Source organism: Girardinichthys multiradiatus, chromosome 19, assembly GCF_021462225.1.
Source record: "Girardinichthys multiradiatus isolate DD_20200921_A chromosome 19, DD_fGirMul_XY1, whole genome shotgun sequence".
NCBI classification, from domain to species: Eukaryota; Metazoa; Chordata; class Actinopteri; order Cyprinodontiformes; family Goodeidae; genus Girardinichthys; species Girardinichthys multiradiatus.
Window position 1 is genome coordinate 29,201,779 of NC_061811.1, and position 23,727 is coordinate 29,225,505.

Here is a 23,727-nt window from a genome sequence, read left to right on the forward strand (position 1 = left end):
GAGCTATGAACCTAATCATCTGAATCAACGAGTTAACTCTAAACACCTGCAAAAGATTCCTGAGGCCTTTAAAACTCCCAGCCTGGTTCATCACTCAAAACCCCAATCATGGGTAAGACTGCCGACCTGACTGCTGTCCAGAAGGCCACTATTGACACCCTCAAGCAAGAGGGTAAGACAAAGAAAGAAATTTCTGTACGAATAGGCTGTTCCCAGAGTGCTGTATCAAGGCACCTCAGTGGGAAGTCTGTGGGAAGGAAAAAGTGTGGCAGAAAACGCTGCACACAAGAAGAGGTGACCGGACCCTGAGGAAGATTGTGGAGAAGGGCCGATTCCAGACCTTGGGGGACCTGCGGAAGCAGTGGACTGAGTCTGGACTAGAAACATCCAGAGCCACCGTGCACAGGCGTGTGCAGGAAATGGGCTACAGGTGCCGCATTCCCCAGGTCAAGCCACTTTTGAACCAGAAACAGCGGCAGGAGCGCCTGACCTGGGCTACAGAGAAGCAGCACTGGACTGTTGCTCAGTGGTCCAAAGTACTTTTTTCGGATGAAAGCAAATTCTGCATGTCATTCGGAAATCAAGGTGCCAGAGTCTGGAGGAAGACTGGGGAGAAGGAAATGCCAAAATGCCAGAAGTCCAGTGTCAAGTACCCACAGTCAGTGATGGTCTGGGGTGCCGTGTCAGCTGCTGGTGTTGGTCCACTGTGTTTTATCAAGGGCAGGGTCAATGCAGCTAGCTATCAGGAGATTTTGGAGCACTTCATGCTTCCATCTGATGAAAAGCTTTATGGAGATGAAGATTTCATTTTTCAGCACGACCTGGCACCTGCTCACAGAGCCAAAACCACTGGTAAATGGTTTACTGACCATGGTATCACTGTGCTCAATTGGCCTGCCAACTCTCCTGACCTGAACCCCATAGAGAATCTGTGGGATATTGTGAAGAGAACGTTGAGAGACTCAAGACCCAACACTCTGGATGAGCTAAAGGCCGCTATCGAAGCATCCTGGGCCTCCATAAGACCTCAGCAGTGCCACAGGCTGATTGCCTCCATGCCACGCCACATTGAAGCAGTCATTTCTGCAGAAGGATTCCCGACCAAGTATTGAGTGCATAACTGTACATGATTATTTGAAGGTTGACGTTTTTTGTATTAAAAACACTTTTCTTTCATTGGTCGGATGAAATATGCTAATTTTGTGAGATAGGAATTTTGGGTTTTCATGAGCTGTATGCCAAAATCATCCGTATTAAGACAATAAAAGACCTGAAATATTTCAGTTAGTGTGCAATGAATCTAAAATATATGAATGTTAAATTTTCATCATGACATTATGGAAAATAATGAACTTTATCACAATATGCTAATATTTTGAGAAGGACCTGTATTCAGCAAAGTTTTTGCATAATCATCTCTTTACAGCAGGGTTTGAATCAAATAGACCCGAAAGGGACTAGCTGTACTTTCTGCTGTTAGTTTGTTACTGGATTTAAAAGAATAGCCATTTAATCAATAAGAACTTATTTTAGCTTTAACTTGATATTACTTACTGCTTACTCAGCACTTTTTCTTAACTAGTTTTCCCTCAGTGGAACTTGGACAAATCAAGATGCAGTTAGTGCTAAATGTGCTGATAAACAGTAACTTGCTGTGTTGCAATCTTAATCTAGAATTTTTGTAAAGCCCCAATTTCAATGAACTTGTGACATTTTGTAAAACTTAAAACAGACTACAATGTTTTACAAATTCTGTTAAACCTATATGTAACTGAATACACTACAAAGACAACATATTTAATGTTCAAACTAATAAACTTTATTTTATTTTTTTTGCAAATATTCATTCATTTTGAATTTGATGCTTGCAACATGTTCCAATAAAGCTGGGACAGGGTCATGTTTACCACTGTGTTACATCACCTTTCCTTTTAACACTCACTAAGTTTGGGAATTCAGGACACCAATTGTTGAAGCTTTGTGTTGAGAAATCTTTCCCATTCTTGCTTGATGTACAACTTCAGTTGCTCAACAGGGATCTCTGTATTTTGTGCTTCATAATGCTCCACACATTTTCACTGGGAGACAGGTGTGGATTGCAGGTAGGCCAGTCTGGTACTGCACTATTTTACTTTGAAGCCATGCTGTTGTAAGATGTGCAGATGTGTCTTGGCATTGTCTTGCAGAAATAAGCAGGGACATCCCTGAAAAAGACATTGCTTAGATGGCAGCATGTTGCTCCTAAACCTGTATGTACCTTTCTGCATTATTGGTGCCTTCACAGATGTGTAAGTTACCCATGGGCACTAACAAGCCCCTATACCATCACAGATAATGGCTTTTGAAATTTGAACTGATAACAATGCAGATAGTCCCTTTCCTCTTTGGCCCGGAGGACATGATGTCCATGATTTCCAAAAACATTTTTAAATCTGGACTCATCAGACCACAGCACACCTTTCCACTTTGCACCCATCTCAGATGAACTCGGGCCCAGAGAAGCCGGTGGCGTTTCTGGGTGTTGTTGATGAATGGCTTTCGCTTTGCGTGGTAGAGTTTTAACTTGAACCTGTAGATGTAGCGACAAACTGTGTTCCTGAGCCCACGTGGTAACATCTGTTACAGAATGAAGTCGGTTTTTAATGGAGTGCCTCCTGAGGGGTCAAAGGTCATGGTATTCATCCACCTCCACTCAGTCTTTTCTTGCCCCAGTTCTAGCTTTTTCAGAACGTGTTGGAAGCATCAAATTCAAAATGAGTGAATATCTGCAAAAATAACAACAAAGTTTATCCGTTTGAACATTAAATATCTTTGTAGTGTATTTAATTACATTAGGTTGAACAGGATTTGCAAATCAGTATTGTGTTTTTATTTACATTTTATACAATGTCCCAACTTCAATGGAATTGGGATTGTAAAATCTAGCAATCGTATAGAAAAGCTGTTACAATAACATTGTTTCCAAAGATATGCTTCAATTTTGTGTTTATAGTGTTTTAGAGGTAAGGATGCACAATACCTTTTTTTGCACTCACAGTTGCTTTAATAGCGTGCAATCGCATCACAGAGCAAAATCTTATGTCTGTAGGTTAAATAGGTTTTAAACAGTAAATGCATACAAATCGTGACTTAAACTTAATCCTATACCTTAAGTGCTGTTCTAGACTATCACAGGTTAGCTTTATAACATATAAAACTATATAGCAAATACTGATTAAAGGTGATGCCACATCTTTGTCCTTTTCTTCTTTTTTAAGCGAACCACGTATGTAACAATAAAAATATACAAATGTTTTTTAAAAATAATTAAATAAAAGCATATTAAAAACAAAAAATCTATAATAAGGTTTGACCAAACATTGCATCAAAGTAAACACTTTATACAGTCCACAGGATATACTGAGCAAGTCAATGGAAGGGTTGACCAGGAGATGGAGAAGGAGGCTGAATCATTTGCAGCAGCTGTCTCATCTCCTCTGTCTGCTCATGTATGTTCCAGAGGCGAGCCTCCAGCTCACCGTTAGTCATTGCTGTTGAAAACTCTCCATCTGCAGAGGAACAGGGCAAGCAAGCTTAAAACTGTCACATGGCAATGGCTCCTTATTCAGAGGATATTTTTTTGATCTTATATAGATTATCATATTTGTTTAAAGATCCATTTTAAAGTGTTTATACCCATTGAATTTCTTCACATTTTGTCACATTCCATGTATTTTATTGGGATTTTATGTGATAAAATGTAATAACGTTTTGGTGTGGCCCAGCCAGAGTCCCAGCAGAGAATCTGTGGAGGAAGCTAAAGATCAGGGTGATGGCAAGGAGGACTTCATGATGCCTTTTTTCCCAATTAATTTTCCTTGAGAAACATGTGATGCCTTTAGAAAAATTACTAATTAGATGACGTTTGAAGGCACCGAGTTGTGAAGGATTTTATTCAGGGGTATCAGGTTAGAAAAGGGCTGAATACAAGGGCCAACAACATTTTCAAATGTTTGAAAACTTTAATTTTAAAGTTTAACTTTACCTTTAGTCATGTTCTACTTTTTTAGGTCCATCACATAAAATTCTAATAAAATACACTAAACATTACTGACTGCAACATGAAAAAAAAGCAAAAACGTTAAAAGGGGTGTGAATACTTTTTCAAGAAACTATAGCTCCTTCATTTGCTTTATAGAGAAATGAAGTACAAAACAAACCATTCTTGAGTTTGACTATAGTAGAAATGCCAAGCTGCTGGAATTTAACATCTCTCGTTTTGAGGAACAGCAACAGATACTTAGACACTGCACCGTAGTGAGGCCTTAGCAACGGGAGGAAATCTTCTGTGTAGGATAGGAAGAAAAAAGCAACATTTAAAATATAACTGTGTACAGACGAAAACGGTTGATTTAGAACTATACACTACTTTACCCGTCAATTTAAACATGTGAATGATGGCTGCAGAGTTATATGACAACTGGGAATTTCTCATTTGTCCAGAAAGCTCAACCAGTCTCCAAACCTGCTCTGGTGTAACTGAGGAGGACAACTTAGTCCTCAGCCCATCTGCAACAGAGAGAATTTTCAAAAATATTGTGAAGACAATGGATAGAAGTAATTGTTTGGTGTAAAAAATAACACTTATGAGAGAGCTTTAGAACTAAAATCCACAACAAACATTTGGGTCATTACCCCAGGTCATCAGGTGATGTAAACACAATGTCACATGTAGCAACGTCTCATCTGACAGGGATGGAGACAGAAGACCTCTGAGCAGCCCTGATAAGCACAGGCTTTCTGTCACAGCCTAGATAACATTAACTGGATTCAGTGAAACCTTTAGAGATTAGGGCACTGTGCATGAACAAATCAGACACATTATCAGTGAGTGGTAGGCTGAAGGTGTACCTGCTCATCCATGCAGGCACCACAGAGGTCAGTAATGATCTTGCAACTTAGTGAGATCAGAACAGAATTTGATCTAGGATGATGAAGCAGCTGACCGATTTCCCTCAACAGTCCTTCATTTATGAGGATATCCTAAGATCAGATTATAGAAAAGTCATACACTGTGCCCCCCAAAAATATTCATATCCCACAAACATTTCTACATTTTGTCACATTACAACCACAAACTTCTTTGTGTTTTGTTGGGATTTTATGTGATAGTCCAACACAAAGTAGTGCTTCTTTGTGAAGTAAAAAAAAAGATACAAGGTTTAAAATGTTTTTTACAAATAAAAAGCTGAGAAGTATGGCAGGCATTTGTATTCAGGTCCAGGACTTATCATTGCAGTAAATAAGGTCCAGAGTAAAATATAACTGAGAAAATGCAGAAGCCTTGACAGCTGTTAACAGACTCATTCAGTATTTTTCTGGTAGGGGGTCATACACAATTTGGTGGGTGTGCAGACAGCATACACATCAGTGTTAAGGCTGACTCTATCCATGCAGCATTCAAACTTTTAAGGAGGGCCTTCAGAGGCAACACACAGCTACAGTCCATGAGCTGTTCCTGGACCCAAACTGCAGATAAAAATGAGAAACAGAATCCACATTTGACATTTTCAAATGATAATATGTTACGCTACCTTACGTTAGTTAAGTCTTGTTTTGCTGCACTTACCGTTCTTTGACAGACTTTGAAGGCATCTGCAAGCTTGAGCTGAATTCTGAAAAAACCCAACATCATCAATATGAAACACTGCTGCGGGATTAAAGTCAACATCCTTTTCCCCAAAAAAGGTTCCCAAATACCTTTTGCACCGAGGAAGACATCAGTGTCAAAAGCGACTTAGACAAATGAGCCCCGATGCTGAGCAACTCTGGATGATGTTCTTGAATAGCAGCAATGTTGCAAAGAGCCGTGCAGCTGTAGAACTGAACTTCTGAATTGGAGCACTGCAGAAGAAGAGATAAAACAGGGATGGCCCCTGCTTGACATAGAATCCTTCTCGAACAATCTGGAAGAAGAGAAAAATTTGTCAAGCATGACAAAGGAAACAAACTTCTGAGTTCAAACCTCTTGAACATTTACACATTGTCGTTACACAATCCACAGACTAAAAATAATTTCATTGAGGTTTTAAGTGATATATCAACACAAAGTAGTGCCTAATTGTTGTTGTTTTTTTACAAATACAAATCTGAAAGGTGTGGTGTGCATTTGTTGTCAGTCCCCTTTGAAAAACCTTTAGGTGAAGTACCAACTGGAAGTCTTCTGGGGGGTCTCTACCAGCTTTGTACATCTGAAGACTAAATGTCCCCATTCTTCTCTGCAAACTAGCGTACAGTCAGTCAGACTGGATGAAGAGTGTCTCCGTAAACATCAGTTTCTCAACTGATTCTCAACTAAATTTAGGCTCCTACTTTGACTAGGCCCCACTCTCAAGTCTTTTGCGCCCTTATCAGGTTTTCTTCCAGGATTTTCTTGTATTTAGTTCCATCCACATTCTCATCAACTCCAACTCCAGCATCCCCACAGCATGATGCTGCCTCTACTATATGTTTCATAGAAGGGACTTGCAGTGTTGCCTTTTGAAGTCTGTGGTAGTACAGTTACAAAGTGTATACAATTTCGAGGGGAAGAAATAATTCTGCAGGGCACTGTATAAGGACTTTGACAAAGAGGAGAAAAAAATACAACCTGACTGGGTGAGATGTAGAAGAGCCCATGCTGCGTTCTGTTGGACCGCTGGATCGTAAGACTTTGCCAAAGCCAACAGAGGTATGATTCCATCCACCAAAATAGCATCTCTGCTTAATTCTGAACATAAATTAATGAAAATCTGATGCTGTCCTAACTACATAAGAAAAACAAGGTTTTTGCAAAACACTGCAACAAAATACACCCCTTTTATGTTGCAGTAAAATATAAAGTTTATGTGACAGTGTGCAGGATTATTAGAAACACTGCTGACACATATCTGTGCTATGGAAAAACCAGAATTTGCAAGATTTCTATAAGCATACATTATTATTGTATCCATTTTATTAAAAGTTTTTACTTCTATACAGAGGTTAAACTAAAAAGAAAGTCTGTGCAAACCTGAGGAGGCCAGCATGGCAACACAGGCACAGGAGTGACACTGAGCAGTAGGATCACCAGACTGGAATAACTCCAACAGCGGCACCAACATCCCCATCTCGATCACTGACTCCTTACACACTGAAATTATATTTCATGGACTGTAATTACAACCACCCAATCAAGTTCATTTAACTAAAGGCTGAAGTTAAGCTGTGTTCAAGATGTTAAAAAAAAATTGATTTTGGGGATTTCTTGATATCAACAAACATTGTAAGAAACAAATCCATACCATTATTCTTCACTAATAGATTGACCAGGGTGAAGGAAGTAGTCTTTTGCACATCCAGGTCAGAGGACAAGAGAAGAGCCATTACTGGTACCAAGAAGGCATCTGGTAAGGGAGAATTCACTGCAACAAACAATCCGAGACAGCAAAAGAAAGCTGTAGGAGGTTACAGTCACAGTAAGAAACAAGGGCAATCTCGATAAACTTCTACATATTAATGTGGAAATATAATAGCAGGATAATACTGAGTTATCTTTGATTGAGATGACATTATAACCTTTTCCAGATCGATGGGCAGCAATAATTGCTTGTCTAAGGTCGTCACTGATGTTTTTCTCCTTAGCATTATATAACCCCACACCAGTGAACTCCTAAAACTGCAACTTTTATAGAGATGGTCACACTTGCACATTAACCCACCTACCTATTGCCTGTCTAAATCATATGGAAACAGAAAGTTTTTCTTTTTTCTCCAGGACTGTACCATAATTCCTATCAATCCTGGTGAACCAGCTCACAAGGTTAGTAAGCACTTTTAGCACTTTTAACAAAAAATGTTTCTCATCTACCTTTTTATTCCACTAATAAAAACAAGTAAAAAAACATCCAAAATGGGGATTCCACCTTTTTCCCCGGGGACTGTTTTAACCACAACTAAGCAAAAGTACGACTTCGTCAACTGAGTCCAGATGCAAAAATGTGGTCAACTTTTTTCATACACACCACTATATAATGTGTACCACGTGTGTTGAGCAAGATTCTTACAGAAAAACAATGACATCTCTGGAGTATTTTTCCATCTAACCCTGAAGGCATTGTCATTCACAATAACTCAGAATAGGGAAGGCTTTAAAAGAGGAAATTTTTCCTTCAGTGTGAAAAGATGCACATGTGACTGTTTAAGCTGGTGTTCAAAAATACAGTTGAACATTTGCATACTGGTCTTTTCCGTTAGGGTACTTATCTTCCGAGTGGGAAACGTGCATACACAGTCACATTTTTAGTACCCCTCAACTGAAGGTCTACGCTTTCATGAAGATTATTAAATGGAATGAAAGTCTTTACTCACAGTGATGACTGATGTGTGAGTAATAGATGGCTGCGGTCATTTGCAGATCAGCATTTTGAGATGCTGCAAGTCGGTTCAGTGCTTGGAGGCTTCTCTGATTGAAAACCTGACTTTTATCATCTGAGAAAATTAAAATTTGTGATGAGTACAAGTGCATCTCAATAAGTTAATGTAATTATTTACAAGCCTATTTACCACTGTAGTTTAATTCAAAAAGTTTAACTCATATAACGTCATTATATACAGAGTGATATATTTCAAGCATTTATTTATTTTAATTTTGATAATATTTGTTTACAGCTAAAGAAAAACCCAGAATTCATACCACTTTTCCTTCCACTCAACGTTTCAATAACGTAGCATTCAGTAACTAACTCGATTCTTTAGCAATGACCTTTTGTGGCCGACACTCCTTGCGGAGGGTGTTAATGACTATCTCCTCCACCTAAATGGCCATAATAATACATTTAAAAAAATCCTTCTTTTGGTCTTATGTAATAAATCAAACACATTTTGGGTTTTAGTTAGCTGTAAAACATAATCAACAAAACAAACAGTAATAAGCACTTCAAATACATCACTACATGTAACTTTTTCAACTATTGGAATAATTTACTTTTCCATCATATTCCAATTTATAGAGATATAGGTGTTTTTAATTTAAAGAGTAAAATTGTTTTACTAGTTGATTCTGATTGTATGTAAAAAGGATGAAATGACAGAAGGTAGGTGAAAATATTTCCAAAATCATTAAGATAAGCAAGTTTTATTGTCATTATCATCAAATGTTAGGCATTAATGGGGATGGTCATATAATGTCTTAAACAGAGCATGTGTGCTGAACAGGCTTCCTTTCCACAACAATTATGTATCCTACCATACATGAGCTGCAATGACGATAAATCCTGAGCCGTCCCCCTCTCAGGTGCATTCCCAAAGCAGGTGCACTGAACAATTCCTCTAAAAACGTCCTTGAGTTTGTACTCGAACTCTCCCCAAACTCTCCTCAGACGTTCAGCGAAGTCCCGGAGCAATCGGGAGCAACTGTCACAATGGTCCGAGGCCATGACTGCACAACCAAAGGTTATGACACATGCCCAGGTCACACAACCTGCAGGACACGCCTTACGATGAGTCACGTAACTCTTTGATGGATATTTACATAAATATAACTCCTTGCTGTTGGATAGTGTTTATATTTGTTTTACACAACTCTCATACGAAAACTCTGCGATACAACTAGACACATTATAAAATGTTTTATACATTTTAAAAGGGTCAAGGTATTTCGGAAGTGGTTTAATATTTTCAACACATTTAATTAGTTTTATTCATATTTGTTTCTAATATGTACATTTAGTGTATTGTTTTTGTTTGTTTGTTTTTCATTCAGGTAGTTTTTGTTTCATTCTTTTAGAGAGGTAGGTGGGTTATGTGCAAAATAAAAATATGAATAAAAACAAATATTATGCATTTTGGTTAAAACAAGTTTGTTCAATCAGTAAAGTAACTCGAGCTGGATAGAGAAGGTAGAAACTATACTCAATTAAGAGTAGTGTTACTTCAGAATAATATTACCAGTAGAAGTAAGAAGTAAGGTAGGCTACAGTAGGTACTACTACTACCTTTTTTCATTGCAAAATTACTATGATATCTATAAATTGTTAACACCAGTTAAAACTAAATAAGACTCCAGGTTTTTTAATGATTGGAATTAGAATTGTAAATTGCCTAACTCACTTTTATGTGATGTTCTTTATTTAGTTACATTTATTGACGAGCTTTTTTTTCCCTTTACAGTGATCTTTAGTTCTTCTCAGCATCGATGTTTTTTAACAGTATCACTGTATATATTTTATGCTCATTTTCTTTATCACAGTTTGTTTTTAATTCAGAATATCGACAACAGCTATTTAAGAAACCCACAGTCGGAACCCCATTCTAGCATTCCATTTGGCGCATGCGCAAAGGATAAACTGTCAATGTTTTCTTCCGGTTCACAAATGTGCGCTTGACATTATATCATTTATAGTTTAAGGACTTATCAATGCAGTTAGACGCTTCTGGCTCTTAGGTTTAGTTGTTAAGGCATTGGGGCAAGTAATTTCTGAAATGCAAAAGGGCTGAAACCGGCAGGGGTTGAGGACGATGCCAGCAGCCGGATCATTTCATTATTTTCACTTGTACGCTGCATGCGTAATGACGTAGTCCTTGTTCTTGCATGTCATTGGCCCACTTTTGTTTGTTCATTCTCTCACTCCGCTCTTACGGTCAGCCTTGTTGACTTGGAAACCATTGTGGCGTCGTCAGTGAAGCTGGAGTACCCTGTGCGCACAGATATACGTCTCGCTACCGGTGTAGCTAACTAATACACCGTTTTTAAATTAGTTTATGTGGAGTTTAGTTAATTCTAAGGCTCAAAGGTTTTGTTATAAAATATGAAGCACACTAGCCTCAAGTTAGCAGGGCGAGTTAGCACTTTGCTAACTAGCCGCTTAATTAGCTAACCTTCATATTTAACTTGGCTTTACTTATTTGTTTTATTCAATCTGCCTCAGCTTAACATATACTACATGAAACGTAAGTAATTATTTTTTTTTGCCTGTGTTTGCTTTTGGGTTAGTCAATTGCAGTGAATCGCAAAGATGTACACATCACTGTACGTATTTCTTTGTAAACAAGATTTTCCTTTCGCACACAGAATGAGAAACATAGTGTGTAAGAATGCCAGCAGGTGAGTTGCCATCTCTCCGTTATTAGAGCGACGCAAGAGCAGATCTATTTTGATCTGAAACTTTTTCCTAAAAGAGTGTAATGATTATGCTGATATCAACATACTGGAACTTAATTCGGGGAGTTTATATGAATCATGGGTTCAGCTGTGTTGTCTATTTTTATTCTGAATGTGATAATTTAACAGATCATTTATCACGTTTTTATACTATAAAGGTCTTGTGTTTTGCATTTAAATGTTATTAAAACGTCTTAGTCTAAAAGAAAATTGAAGTAAAATTAAAATTGGGAATACCCATGCAAAGTATTTAATTTTAGTTGTTACATATTATATATGACTAAGTGATTTCAAAGAAGTCATAGGAAATAAGTAGGGATGCACCAATATCACAATTCAGGCCGATATCGATATCCAATATTAATATCCGATAACGGCCGATAACTGCTATTTACCGAAATTATGTATCATATATATCTCACTACTCTTTCAACACAGTGAAAAAACGACCACACCGCTGACATTGCTCCTCTGCTTCAGTAATCACCCTACAGTCCTGCACTGCATCATTATCACTGTCACATGCCCAAACAAATACCACATGGCCAACCCCTTCCACTTCAAGAACACACACACAAACAGTAACAAGATGGTAATAAATATAGGTTATTAATATCGGGCCAGTTTTACTTATCGGGCCGATACCGATGTCAATGCCGTTATATCGTGCATCCCTATATGATAATGTGAACTTTTCTAGGTGAGAGTGAAGAACGAGCAAAGACCCGGGAACGATTTAACGAAGTTTTCAAGAAATATACGGAATCAGAGAAGAAAAAGTCAAAGGACAGCACTGAAGCAAAGGAAACTATTGTGGTACGTGCTTTGTTACATTTTGTTTTACATTCAGTAGTTGGGATCAGCCAATCACCCAGCAAAGCACACCTAACTGGCATAAAATATAGACTGTTTCTGTCACACTTACAGCATTGTGTGGATGAATGAAACATTAATTTTGGACTTTAAGGATTTATTAAATGGGTTCTTTCTCCAGGGTGAAACATTGCTGTACAACTGTAATCCACACAGTGTCAAAACTTTATATGCAGGAACAATTATATACTTAGACCCTGTGTAACATTTGGGTTAGTATCCCTTAGAGGCTTGCAGGGAAATCATGTACTTTTTGTAGCCATCAACAAGGTCCTGGCACAGTCCTGGCTGGATATGTGGCCACTCCTCTTATGATAAAACGTTTACAATTCATTTGAATTGTTTGGTTTCCTGTCACAGGCCCTGTTTTTAAGTATAGTCTACAGATTTTCTATATGGTTGAAGCCAGGGGTATAACCTGCTTTATCCATTCCAGATCCTGTTGTCATGCTTTTTCGGATAATTATCCTGTTGAGACTCTCAGTTGTGTCCACGTTTTAAACATCTATCCTTTACCTTGAGAGGAAATTAAAGTATCTGGAGTTTGTCGTCCTTCTTCTTTAACTCATCTACTCTACTGTGAAATGCACCAGTACCACTGGTAGCAAAAGAGACCATCAGCATAATGCTACCACCACCATGCTACACAGTTGATACAATGTTTTAGGTTTGACATCCTCTCCCTGACACTTCCACACCTCCAAACATTCTTCTTGTCGTTGTGGCCAAATAGGTTAATATTATCGGGTCTGACCATCAAACCTTTCTCCAGAAGGAATGTGGATTGTCCATATAGGCCGATGCCAATTTAAGTTGAGCTTGAATGATTTTGAACAGGTTCTCTTTTCTTGTTCACCCAATTTAAATGAACTCTTCTAATTTAGATATCTTGACAGAATTAGACCAGCTGCTTATCAATGGGTAATAAAAGCATGTAGTTTTGAGACTTTATCCAAATATTAGTTAGAGTACATGTAGACTTCTGAGGCCATATGTATAACTTTGCCATTGGGTGGACAAGAGAAAGGCTGAAAAACTGCTTCTGAATCATGATTGTGGAACTGGGTGCAGCAGAAGACACAGGAGTAGTTTATCCTCTTTTAGACGAAGCAGTTTAAGAAACATAATTCTTATTGAAGGACAACAAATACTAGAGTCATGTTATTGCTCTCTTTCTGTCCTCTCAGCTCCAGAATCTGAGAAAAAAACTCAACCTTGAAAATGACAACGATGATGAGACCGTTCTGCAAAACATGCGTGATCCAGAAGAGGACAGCCCACGTTACACCAAGAATAAAAGAAAGGAAAAGGAAGTAGCACAAAAGGTTTCTGTCAACAACAGCAAAAACCAAGAGGAGGGTAAAACATCTAAAGTAAAGAGGAAAAGCAAGAGGGACCTTCCTCCCTTACCTGTACCTAAGGCCAACACCGGTGACATCCAAAGGGATACAAATTCTGCTAAGCCTGAAAATGCTGTAGATCTAGAAGATGCTGAAGGTGGAAAGGAACCAAAACGGAAGAGTAAGAAAGGAAAAAGCAAAGACGGCACAAAGGTTACAGCAGAGAGCCAGGTGGAGGATGCAGAAGACAAACTGCTTTATGAATACCAGCAGCAGATGGAACAGGAAGAAGAGAGGACCTTGAAAAAAACAAGAATCAAAGAGGGGGATGACAGCACTACTTTGCAAAATATTAGCCTGAATGACAATATGGGGAAAAAGAAGCTGAAATCTGTCAACACTGAGTCAGATGTAGGGTGTGTATGGTGGTTTTTTATAATGTAAAGGAAAATAATATCACAGTTTAAGCTGTGTTTTGAAATTTAAATTTGAGATTTTTCACTATTAGAGATCAAGAAGAAGACAGAGACCAAGAGGCTGATGATGAAAATGAGACAGAATCGAAGGGAAAGAAGAAAAAAAAAAAGAAAAAACATGGTAATTCAGATGTGGTTGTTTGCTAATTAAACATAAAATATGTAGGTTCTGATGGAGCTCCTGTTTTACCTTGTTTGATTTTTTTTAGTTGTCCAAGAGGAGAGTGAGGCTGAGCTGGAAGGATCAGAAAAGCAGACCTTTGATGACAGCCTTGTGCTGGGAGTGTTCATTCATAGAACCGATCGCCTTGAGACGGATTTACTGATCTCACACCCCATGGTGAAGATCCATGTCGTCGATGAAACCATAGGGCAGTATGTGAAGAAAGAGGACTGGTGAGAACAAACGTCCTCAGACCCTACATGACTTTAGCCTGTTCATGTTTTTTCTTACATTTTACATTAAACCTCTTCCTTTGTTTTTAAAGCCATCGGCATGTGTCTTCGTTTTATGAAAGAGAGAATGTTGACCACGTTCTCCCAATCATGACGCAACCCTTTGACTTCAGGAAGAACAAATCCATCATCCCTGAGTGGCAGGAACAGATCATATTCAATGAACGGTTTGGTTACTTTGTCCAGCAAACTGATGCAGCCCCCACAGTTATACTCTTCTTCGAAGTAAGAGATACTTCCTTCCCAACGTTCAACCACAGCTTGCCTTTTCTGCTCTCACTTTTTTTTATTTTGTTTTATTCAATGCTTTTGTTCTTAATTCTGTTAAGATCCTTGATTTTGTGACTATGGAGGAGGCAAAAGCCAACAACGATGTTGAGAAGCATGAGCGAGGGTTTCGAAAGATTGCTTGGGCATTTCTTAAGGTAAAATGTTCGGTCACTAAGAAACAGTAAACAATAGTCGTTCTTTGGCATTTTCAGGACTTCTTTGAGTTTCCTCCAACCCTCAGCTTGTTGGCGCAAATGGGATTCTGAATATTGAGAGCAAACTTCGCCTTCAGCTCTTCTGTCCTCCACCTCGGGCAAAGAGACAACCTAAAACTGTAGAGGTGTTTGAGTGGTGGAGGAAGTACCCAAGAACCAAATACGCATCCACGCTCTATGTCACTGTGAAAGGAATCAAACCCCCAGAGCACGTAAGTTTGTTGCTGCTTTCTAAGGGTTAAAAATGATTTCCATGACTTTAGGTTGTTCATTTTTATCTTTACTTTGGTAAGTATTTCGGCCAAATTTTTTGTTGTTTAGGTGGACCCTGGTATCCGGTCCATGATGGCATTACAGGAGGAGAGAGGCAGCACCTCCTATAGCGAGCTGCAAAATGAGGTCACCAAGAGAAGCCTGACACAACGCGCTGACAGCAAGCAGCCCGTCTTGAGATGGAGCCGACTGCCCGGGCAGGTAGTTGCATGCTAACATTTGTCAGTGTAATAAAACAATAAATAGTATATCAATAAATAAAAAGGCTTTTGTTTTGTTTGCACACACTTTAAGATATGGTGAATTTATATCCATGAACCTCCTTGACATGACTGACTCATTACAGCTTTTTGTGAAATCTGGGCTATTTTATGGTGCCTTGCTAAAGTATTCCAGCCTTTTCAGATTTGGGCATGCTACAACCACAATCTTGAATGCAAAATCGGCAAAAAAATGTTACACTGAAGTTTGTGGTAGTAATGCAATAAAATGAGGGGAAAAAGTTTAAGGTGTATGATTAAGTTTGTGAGGTTCAGTATATGGCACGAAAGCATGCCATTAAAAAACTATTAAAAAAATTTTTGCATCTTAGATTGTCTGATAATGGTTTCTCTGTTGTAGATCTGTCGAATTCCTAACAAGCACATTTTAGCTTTCCGTGGTGGTAAGATGGGCTGTTTCACGGTCCTGTTTTCTCATGCTGGAACCATGCTGGCGGCTGCTTGTGCGGACAGAGATGCTTTTCCTGTTGTTGGTAAGCAACGCCTCATTTGTGCAAAGCTTTCCTCGTTAGCTGAATATCTCAAGTCAATTAACTTTACAGTTCTGGGACAAAATCAGGTTTCTCCAAAGTTTTGTGCATGAAGCAAAATTGTTTGTATAGATTGTAAAAGAAAACATTTTCTTATTTTTTTTTTTAGTGTATGAGATTCCCTCTGGTAAGGTAATGACTGCTTTCAGTGGTCATCTGAAAATTGTGTATGATCTCTGCTGGTCCAGAGATGATAAAAGCCTGTTGTCTGCCTCCTCAGATGGAACTGTCAGGTCAGTTTATGTTTCTCATGTTAATAAAGACAATAAAAGTGTTTAACATGAAATTTAGTGGTACTGCTGTTAGTGTTGGCTAGCTTTCTTATATGATCTTCTTTCTCAGAGAGTGGAATGTAGGAAGGCTTCTAGAGACTGCCCAGAAGGTGCTGGTTCACCCGTCCTTTGTATATTGTGCTCGGTACCATCCCAGCGCCCAGAACCTGGTGGTGACCGGGAGCTACGACTGCCTGATACGAGTGTGGAGACTTGATGTGGAAGATGTGAACGGCCAGATGGTGCAGGAGTTTGAGGCTCACAGCAGCTTCATCAACACACTGTGTTTTGACTCTGAAGGTACCTCTGAGCTCACAGACAGACTTGTTGGAACCACTGGTAAAGATGTGCAAAAACCCTTAAAATACACTCCTCTTTTATTGCAGTAGAATAAGCTCAGAAATGTGGAGAAATCTAGCCTTTTATTTCAATACGTTTAGTTGCAGTTGTATGTATGTTAAGAAATAATTGTTGACCACAGGTGGCGCAGTGGTTCCTGTTTTATGTTTTACAATCATGCAAAGTGAAATAAACACACATGTTCTCCAACAGTGATTTCGGACCACTGCCACGGCTTTCAGTTTGACCCGCTCTGGCCATTGTGGTCCATTTTTGTAGTAAACTCTTGAGTCTTTTGAGCTTTTCCTGGCACTGCGGTGTGCCATTTACCACGGTGATGGCCAGTTAGTGAACAGCAGTCTGTTCACTTCACATTTCGCCCCTGCTTGGCCCCCGATGAACAGGTTCCCCAAAAGGCCAGTTCCGAAGAAGCTAGTAATGCAATTTGTTGCAAAAGTTGCTGAGTGGAGTGGCCAAAGTAGAGCCCAAGTGAAAGGGGCAATACAGAACTACATTCACCATTGCAATAATATTCTGTGCCATATATCAACTGCTAAGGCCTGCTTGGATGCAATATTTGCCAGAATATTGAACTTCAGTTGTCGTCTATTTAACATATCGCTGTTGGGGGACATTGTGTGATGGAAAACAAAGAATAGAATCAGGAAAGCATGTCTTAATCATAATCGACATCTTAAGCACAATTTACAACAATAGTATCTTCACATTTATACCCCAGGAAACCAGAAGGTCATTGATTATTGTTAAGAAGTTCCTAGAAACTCTGATCAATTTTAACAAGGTAAAATATAAAAGAATACTTTGGTTACATTTATCTATAAGGAATGTGAGCGGTAGTAATAATTGTCCTGCAGGTAATTTTTGTTGAAAGCAATTATTCGTTAACATGCTAATTTATTTATTTCTCTGCTTGATAGATGTTCTCAAATTATATTTGGACTGGGGGGTTTAGTGAATTTGATTCAATTCATAATTATTTCCTTTGTTGTGTTTGATGTAAAAAGGAAGAAGAATGTTCTCTGCAGACAACACAGGCATCATCATTGTGTGGAAAACTTCAGTAAATCCCAGCAAACAGCGCCAACATCCATGCCATCACTGGTCTATAGAGATGGTATCAGAGTTTGACGTTATTGGGAAAGATGATATAATATGGAAAAGATTTGTTGAGTCAAGATGAAGTTGTTTTTTTTTAACAGAGGAACAAAGATGTTGTGTTCTGTTTGGCTCTTGGCAGAAAATGGATGAGAGTGACCTTAGTGGCATCCCTATCAACATGCTGCAGCTCCATCCAAATGGGCGCTGTCTGCTCATCCATGCCAAAGACAGCATCCTCAGGATGATGGACCTGAGGATGTAAGTAACCAGGGATCATCTGAGATCCCGTAAGACAAGTAGATAGTCATTCTTATAAAAGGTTTAAACAAGAGTGTTTGATGTTACACTTTTATGTGTGTTTTAAGTTTGGCCACGAAGAGGTATACTGGTGCAACAAACTACAGAGAGAGAATTTACAGCACTTTCACACCATGTGGGAATTTCATCTTCTCTGGTAGTGAGGATGGGATGGCATATGTCTGGAATACAGACACAGGTAACAATTCCTGGGAGAAACAAAACAATAAGCGCTTTGCAAGTAATCTGCATTATTCCTCAAACTGATATACATTTTTAAACTGCTTTCCCAGGAGACCAACTAGCAGTGTACTCAGAGCTTTGTTACTGCACTGCTCTCCATAGCGTCTCCTTCCATCCTCATGAGAACATGGTAGCTTTCTGTGCTTTCGGTCAGAATCAGCCTGTGCGGGTTTATCTGTACGATCGCAAAGGTTTGTGTCTTTGACAAATAATCTGCAAATGGGTTTTGATTTTCTTTTTCCCCATACAGTGCCTTGTTAAAGTTTATATACCGCTTTGAAATTTATTAAATTTTGTCATGTTATAATTATTAACTGCAGTGTATTGTATTGGGGTTTTATGTGCCAGACCACCACAAAGCAGTGCATAATTGTGAAGTAGAAGGGAAAAGATACTCAGTGTGGCCAGATTTAAATGTAAATCTAAGAAGTGTGGCTGCATTTGTTTTCAATTAGTCCAATACTAGAAAGGCATTTTGTTGGATTTACAGCTGCAAGTCTCTACAAGCTTTGCACAACTAGAAACTAATCTTTTTGCCCATTCCTCCATACAAAATAGCTCAAGCTCAAGCAGATTGGTTGGGGAGCAACTGTGACCATCAACTGGTCTGGACTTTAAGTGGGCCGTTTTTACACAGGATTCCGTTTTGATCTAAACCATTCTAGTGTAGCTCTGGCTGTATGTTTAGTGTTGTTCTCCTGCTGGAAGGTGAACCTCCACAGCAGTCTCAAGTCTAATGCAGCCTCTAACAGGGTTTTCTTCCAGGATTGCCCTGTCTTTAGCTCCATCCATCTTTCCATCAACTTTTTGTAGCTTCTCGGATCCTGCTGAAGTGAAGCATCTCCACATGCTGTAATCTTTCATGGTGGGGATGAGGAGTGGAGTTTCTATGTTCTTACAGAGCATGCATGGGTTCTGTCCAGATACTCAGGCTTCCTCCCACAGTCCGGAAACATGACTGTTCGGTTAATAGTTCTCTAAATTGCCCTTATTGCCCTCTCAGTAGCACCTTCAGAGTTACCATGGGCCTCTTGGCTTCTTCTTCTTGCCTATGCTTTCAGTTAAGGTGAACAGCCCTATCTCTGTAGGTTTTCAAAGTGTGCCATCATCTTTCCATTTTTCAATGACAATGAACCGTTCAAATGTTTGGGGTGTCCCTTGGTATTCAAAATCCAGTTTCTCCCTAATAGTATCTAACAAAGCTTTCAGGCTGTCACAGAACAGCTCGGTTTATCCTGAGATTAAAGCGCGAAAAGTTGGACTCTGTTTACTGTCAGGTGATTTCTAAAGACAACTGGTTCCATTTTATTTTATTTTTGATATCAAATATTAAAGAATGCATTGGAATTTGTGGTTGTAAAGTGACAAAAAGTGTATATTTTTGTAAGACACTATAAATGATTAAAATCAGCTTCTCCATTGAGCTCAGATGAATAATTGTCATTCAGTGTTCTGACCTTGTCTTCCAGTTTCCCAGCTGGAGATGCACAACGTTAACGCATTGAGCAGATCAGCATCTCTAGACACTAAAACCATCCGAAACACTCCTGACTCTGTGAGGCTGCAGGAGATGTTGACTCCTTCAGCCATGGATCAGTTTGCCCACACAGCTAGACTTGCCCTGAAAATGCAGTCTGTTAAAGAACAGCTGGATTCAGTTCTTGTAAGAGATCTTCTTTTATTACAGAGATGTGATTTTAAACAAGTTTAAGGTACTAAATATTTGTCATTGCTGGCTATTATAGTCATGTAAGCGAAACCTCCTCTTTTCATACCAAATGTAGGAATCACATAGAATGTCTTCAGCTGCTGGATTCAGTTTTGATCAGGGTATGTTAATATGAAAATAACTTTATATATAGCAATTAGCAGAATTTATAGCACCATATATGGTTTGTGTTGATTAGTTTAGTTTACATTGAGAATATATAACAATTGACTCTTGTTTGCAGACAAAGTGGACATGACAGGCAGGAGCTTCACATCTGATGTTGGCACAGTGAGTTTTGTATCAATATGCCATTAAACTTTATTTTGTCAACACATTTCTGCTGCCATTAGTTGGTAACTTTAAATGCTAAAAACCCTCATTTCTTATTAATTTTAAACCAAATATCTATAATGGGGAGATTTGTTTCATTGGTTCTTGAAATCTATCCTTATTTCCGGGACACTAAAAGTGACTAGCACGAAATTATTTTTTTCTCTTTGTTCAAAAAAGAGAGACTGATATATTACATAGATTCAGTACACAGAGTGAAATATTTCAACCCAAAATTCATAATATTCCTAATTCCTAATATTTTAACAGAAATGTCAGTCTTCTGACAAGTATGTTCACTTCTATGAACTTAATACTTGGTCTAGGCTTCTTCTGCATGAATTACTGCATCGGTGCAGCATAGCAAGGAGGCGATCAGCCTGTGGTTCTGCTGAGGTGTGATGAAGCCCAGATTGCTTTGATAGCGGCCTTCATGCCATGTGCATTGTGCAGCGTGGTCATTGAAGCAGCTTTTGGTACACTTGTTCCTGGTCAATGGCTCTGTTGACTGTGGACTTGTGGACCAACACCAGTAGATGACATGGTACCCCAAATATCTGTGAAAACGTCACACTAGACCTCAGGCAACATGGATTCTGTGCCTCACCACTCTTCCTCCAAGACTCTGGGACCTCAATTTCCAAATGAAATGAAAACTTCTTTCATCGGAAAAGAGGACTTTGGACCACTAAGCAACAGTTCAGTTCAGTTTTCTCCTTGGCCCAGGTAAGGCACTTGTAGCCCATGTGTAGGATTTATCTGGACATAGTGGCTCTTCATGGTCCGACTCAAGCCTCAGTCCACTCCTTGCGAAGCTCCATCAAATTCTTGAATTGATTTTGCTTGACAATCCTCCAGTGCACCTTTTTCGTACCACACTTTTTCCTTTCACTCAACTTTCTATTAACACAGCATTTAAGTGTTTCACAATATTCTAATTTTCCGAGACACTGAATTTTGGGTTTTCATTATCTGTACGCCATAATCAAAATTACAAGATATAATGTCTAGAAGCATTACACCGTGTAGTGAATCCATGTAATACTTGAGTTTCACTTTCTGAAACAAAATAGTTTTTTTTTCCCAGGACATTCCTAAATGTTTTTAGCTGTACTTGTATACGTTAAGGTAGATTGGCATTGTGAAATATATTTCTTTGCTTTGAAAATCAACACCACCTTTTTCCCCCAAGACGGGATTAAATGTTTCACTACCTCTGCTCTCGCCTCACTCCAAGCTGCAGCTCTCTGGTTCTTTGGCCGACCAGCTCATCCCACAAGCAGCTCTGAACACACAAAGCCGTGAGCGTCTTGTTCAGTTCACTATCAAGTTTTGTTTTGTCATCAAAAGCAGCAGTGATCTTGACCCTGTATGAAGGGAGCATAAAAAATCACTGAATGATGTCACTGTTCAAACATTCCCTTTCATGTCACTTTGTGTTGTTTTTCTAGGAGGCTTCAGTCCGATCAGTCAGAGGCTAAAAGGAGCCGCGTCTTTTAAACTACATTCAGTAAGGCTTTCTGATGATGTTACTTTTTCTGTGCAAATCCTATGAGCATTTTGTCCCTTTTCAGTCAAGTAGTCAGCAAAATGGTCAAATTTATTTAAAGAAATGCAGTCATAGGTTTAATGTAATGTTATGTTTCCACAATAGACTCTCCCTGATCCAACCTCCTCGGGTTTTTATGAACCAGATTCAGTCCTTGTTCAACAAATAGTGAGTTTCCACTGTAATACTGAATTCACTCCCATCCCTCCACCTGTTCTGTACCGTGTTTAATCTTTGCGTTTCCTTCCAAAGGTCGTTTCCCTCTATGATTACGAAGCAAATCGATCTGATGAGCTGACCATCCGGCGTGGTGACGTCATCCAAGTACTGTACAAAGACAATGACACCTGGTGGTTCGGACGCCTGGTCAACGGGCTGCAAGGATATTTTCTTGCTTCTTATGTAGTAGATCAGCGTAAGATGCAGACATTTTTTTGACGTAGAAGTATTATATTGTGAAACGGTTAGTGAACACATTTGTTATTGTCGTAGGTGAGTTTATGGAGGAGTCTGCAGAGCGGGACCAGGCTTCGTTGGAAAAGACTGTTGAGAGGTCAACGCCCACAAGGGTAAGAAACCAGGATAACAAACTAATTCTACATTACTAATGTTTTGAGTAAGGAACTGATGAGGGTAATTACCTTACCTGAGGTAGACATTTCTTTTCAATGTTGTATTACCGCAGGCCTAAAGTCTTTTATTTTGATCCCTGGTACGCTCCCACTCAGTGTTCTACAAAGATTAATGGTAGCAAAATCTCAACAATCCTAAGAGTTCAAGAGTATTTTAGGAACAAAGACCATGTTCTCTTATTTACAGTGATCGTTTAAGGTTGTTTTACTGTCCTAAAAGATCAGTATATAGGCCCCTATATCTCAGCCTTTACTGGTTATCAGAGTTGCTTTGTATAAAAGCAGATAATAAATTTATGATGCAACAAAGATCTGGTTTACTGCACTGTCTTTATAGCTTCCTGCTGCATTATTGCAGCCTGGATATATATGAAGTTGTTTAAAGAATCTCTTGTTTGTGCTCAACTCTGGTAATAAATATGGATAGCTGCATGAGTTTAATACATGCTTTGTAATGATGCATGATGGAGGTAGATCTGTTGGGTAACTTGTGGTGACTGACTGGTGTTTCTGCATCTTTTCCTGTCCCTCTTGGTTGTTTTTTCATGCTCACACTTTTAAGGTATCCGCAGCAGTTAGTTCTTCAGGGGAACTTAGATTTTTCTCTGAGCCAACCTTTTCCGACACCGAACCTGAGCTGGCCAATGCCAAGTAAGAGGCTTGCTTTGCTTAAAACCCCCTAAATCCACCAAGCATGGTTTCTGAACAATGCAGTGCTCTGTTTGGGGATACAACGTAAAATAACAAAGGAATAAGTCTGACTGATTGTAGCACGGTTTCATTTCAGAACTAGAAGAAAAAAGGTGAAAAAGCCAAGAGCACCCGTGGCTCAGACCGCTTCATCAGACGTGGACATTTCAGGCTCAGCTAGAAGCAGGAGACGGGCCAAGCCAACCCACAGACCTCTACCAAAGAGACCAACAGGCCAGACTAACGCTGCCTTTGAACCTGATTAATGACACCAGTCAGGCTTTTATCTCTGCCCGCTTTATCATAGCAGGTGGTTTGGACTTTTTTTTTTCCCGGTTTTTTTTTAAGGTATATTTATATGCATTGTTAAGAATAAATTTGTATTTTTTTGTATGAATTTAGAAATGCCATTTTCTTAACACCATTATAAATACTTAATAAGTTAAAATGTTTTTATTTCACTGTAAAGATAGATGTGGTTCAAAAACCTTTAAAGATGCCAAAAGGCAGCATTCGGACACTATGAGAAAATTGCAATTCTGTAATCACTATTAAAACGTAATAATTGTCTAATAAAACCTTGAGCCACATGGAAGCTTTTTGAAAAAAACATCACATTTTGCAGGAAGTCCAGTAGAATATTACAGACTATATGAAATAAATAGGCAAGAAT

The 23,727-nt window shown here is 38.9% G+C and overlaps 2 protein-coding genes across 6 annotated transcripts; one reads left to right on the plus strand and one right to left on the minus strand.

Moving 5' to 3' along the window:
• Positions 1 to 2,793: 2,793 nt before the first annotated feature.
• LOC124855663 (vacuolar protein 8-like) lies at positions 2,794 to 9,434 on the minus strand. Its single transcript, XM_047345659.1, has 13 exons — positions 9,245 to 9,434; positions 8,368 to 8,487; positions 7,302 to 7,421; positions 7,031 to 7,150; positions 6,629 to 6,748; positions 5,740 to 5,945; positions 5,609 to 5,654; positions 5,375 to 5,508; positions 4,891 to 5,022; positions 4,675 to 4,789; positions 4,414 to 4,548; positions 4,200 to 4,325; positions 2,794 to 3,548 (listed from the first exon to the last, which is right to left on the minus strand). Exons 1-13 carry the CDS (start codon positions 9,432 to 9,434, stop codon positions 3,409 to 3,411), a joined length of 1,704 nt encoding a protein of 567 aa, XP_047201615.1. The 3' UTR covers positions 2,794 to 3,408.
• A 1,185-nt stretch (positions 9,435 to 10,619) lies between these two features.
• Positions 10,620 to 23,649, plus strand: ahi1 (Abelson helper integration site 1). Of its 5 annotated transcripts, none has more exons than XM_047345049.1 (27): positions 10,621 to 10,947; positions 11,069 to 11,101; positions 11,859 to 11,974; positions 13,219 to 13,787; positions 13,880 to 13,968; positions 14,057 to 14,243; positions 14,336 to 14,528; positions 14,633 to 14,728; positions 14,815 to 15,000; positions 15,110 to 15,262; positions 15,683 to 15,815; positions 15,982 to 16,105; positions 16,215 to 16,444; positions 17,509 to 17,618; positions 17,742 to 17,860; positions 17,968 to 18,098; positions 18,193 to 18,333; positions 19,612 to 19,805; positions 19,927 to 19,972; positions 20,095 to 20,141; positions 21,421 to 21,484; positions 21,635 to 21,693; positions 21,838 to 21,900; positions 21,985 to 22,147; positions 22,225 to 22,301; positions 22,927 to 23,015; positions 23,152 to 23,649. In XM_047345049.1, exons 2-27 carry the CDS (start codon positions 11,092 to 11,094, stop codon positions 23,318 to 23,320), a joined length of 3,558 nt encoding a protein of 1,185 aa, XP_047201005.1. In that variant the 5' UTR covers positions 10,621 to 10,947; positions 11,069 to 11,091; the 3' UTR covers positions 23,321 to 23,649. The 5 variants fall into 5 exon arrangements, with proteins under 5 accessions (XP_047201007.1, XP_047201005.1, XP_047201003.1 ...); XM_047345047.1 differs by having other exon boundaries at positions 10,622 to 10,947; positions 21,376 to 21,484; XM_047345051.1 differs by lacking the exon at positions 22,927 to 23,015 and having other exon boundaries at positions 10,620 to 10,947; positions 21,376 to 21,484; positions 23,152 to 23,286.
• The last annotated feature ends 78 nt before the right edge of the window (positions 23,650 to 23,727 follow it).

Coding starts and splice junctions, on each gene's coding strand:
- ahi1 (XM_047345047.1), top strand. Junction 15,263..15,682: donor GGAGCCGACTGCCCGGGCAG/GTAGTTGCATGC, acceptor TCTCTGTTGTAG/ATCTGTCGAATTCCTAACAA. Junction 20,142..21,375: donor TCACATCTGATGTTGGCACA/GTGAGTTTTGTA, acceptor TTTTCCCCCAAG/ACGGGATTAAATGTTTCACT.
- LOC124855663 (XM_047345659.1), bottom strand. CDS start 9,434: ATGGCCTCGGACCATTGTGACAGTTGCTCCCGATTGCTCCGGGACTTC. Junction 5,655..5,739: donor TGTCTTCCTCGGTGCAAAAG/GTATTTGGGAAC, acceptor GGGTTTTTTCAG/AATTCAGCTCAAGCTTGCAG. Junction 3,549..4,199: donor TATAGTCAAACTCAAGAATG/GTTTGTTTTGTA, acceptor GTTCCTCTGCAG/ATGGAGAGTTTTCAACAGCA.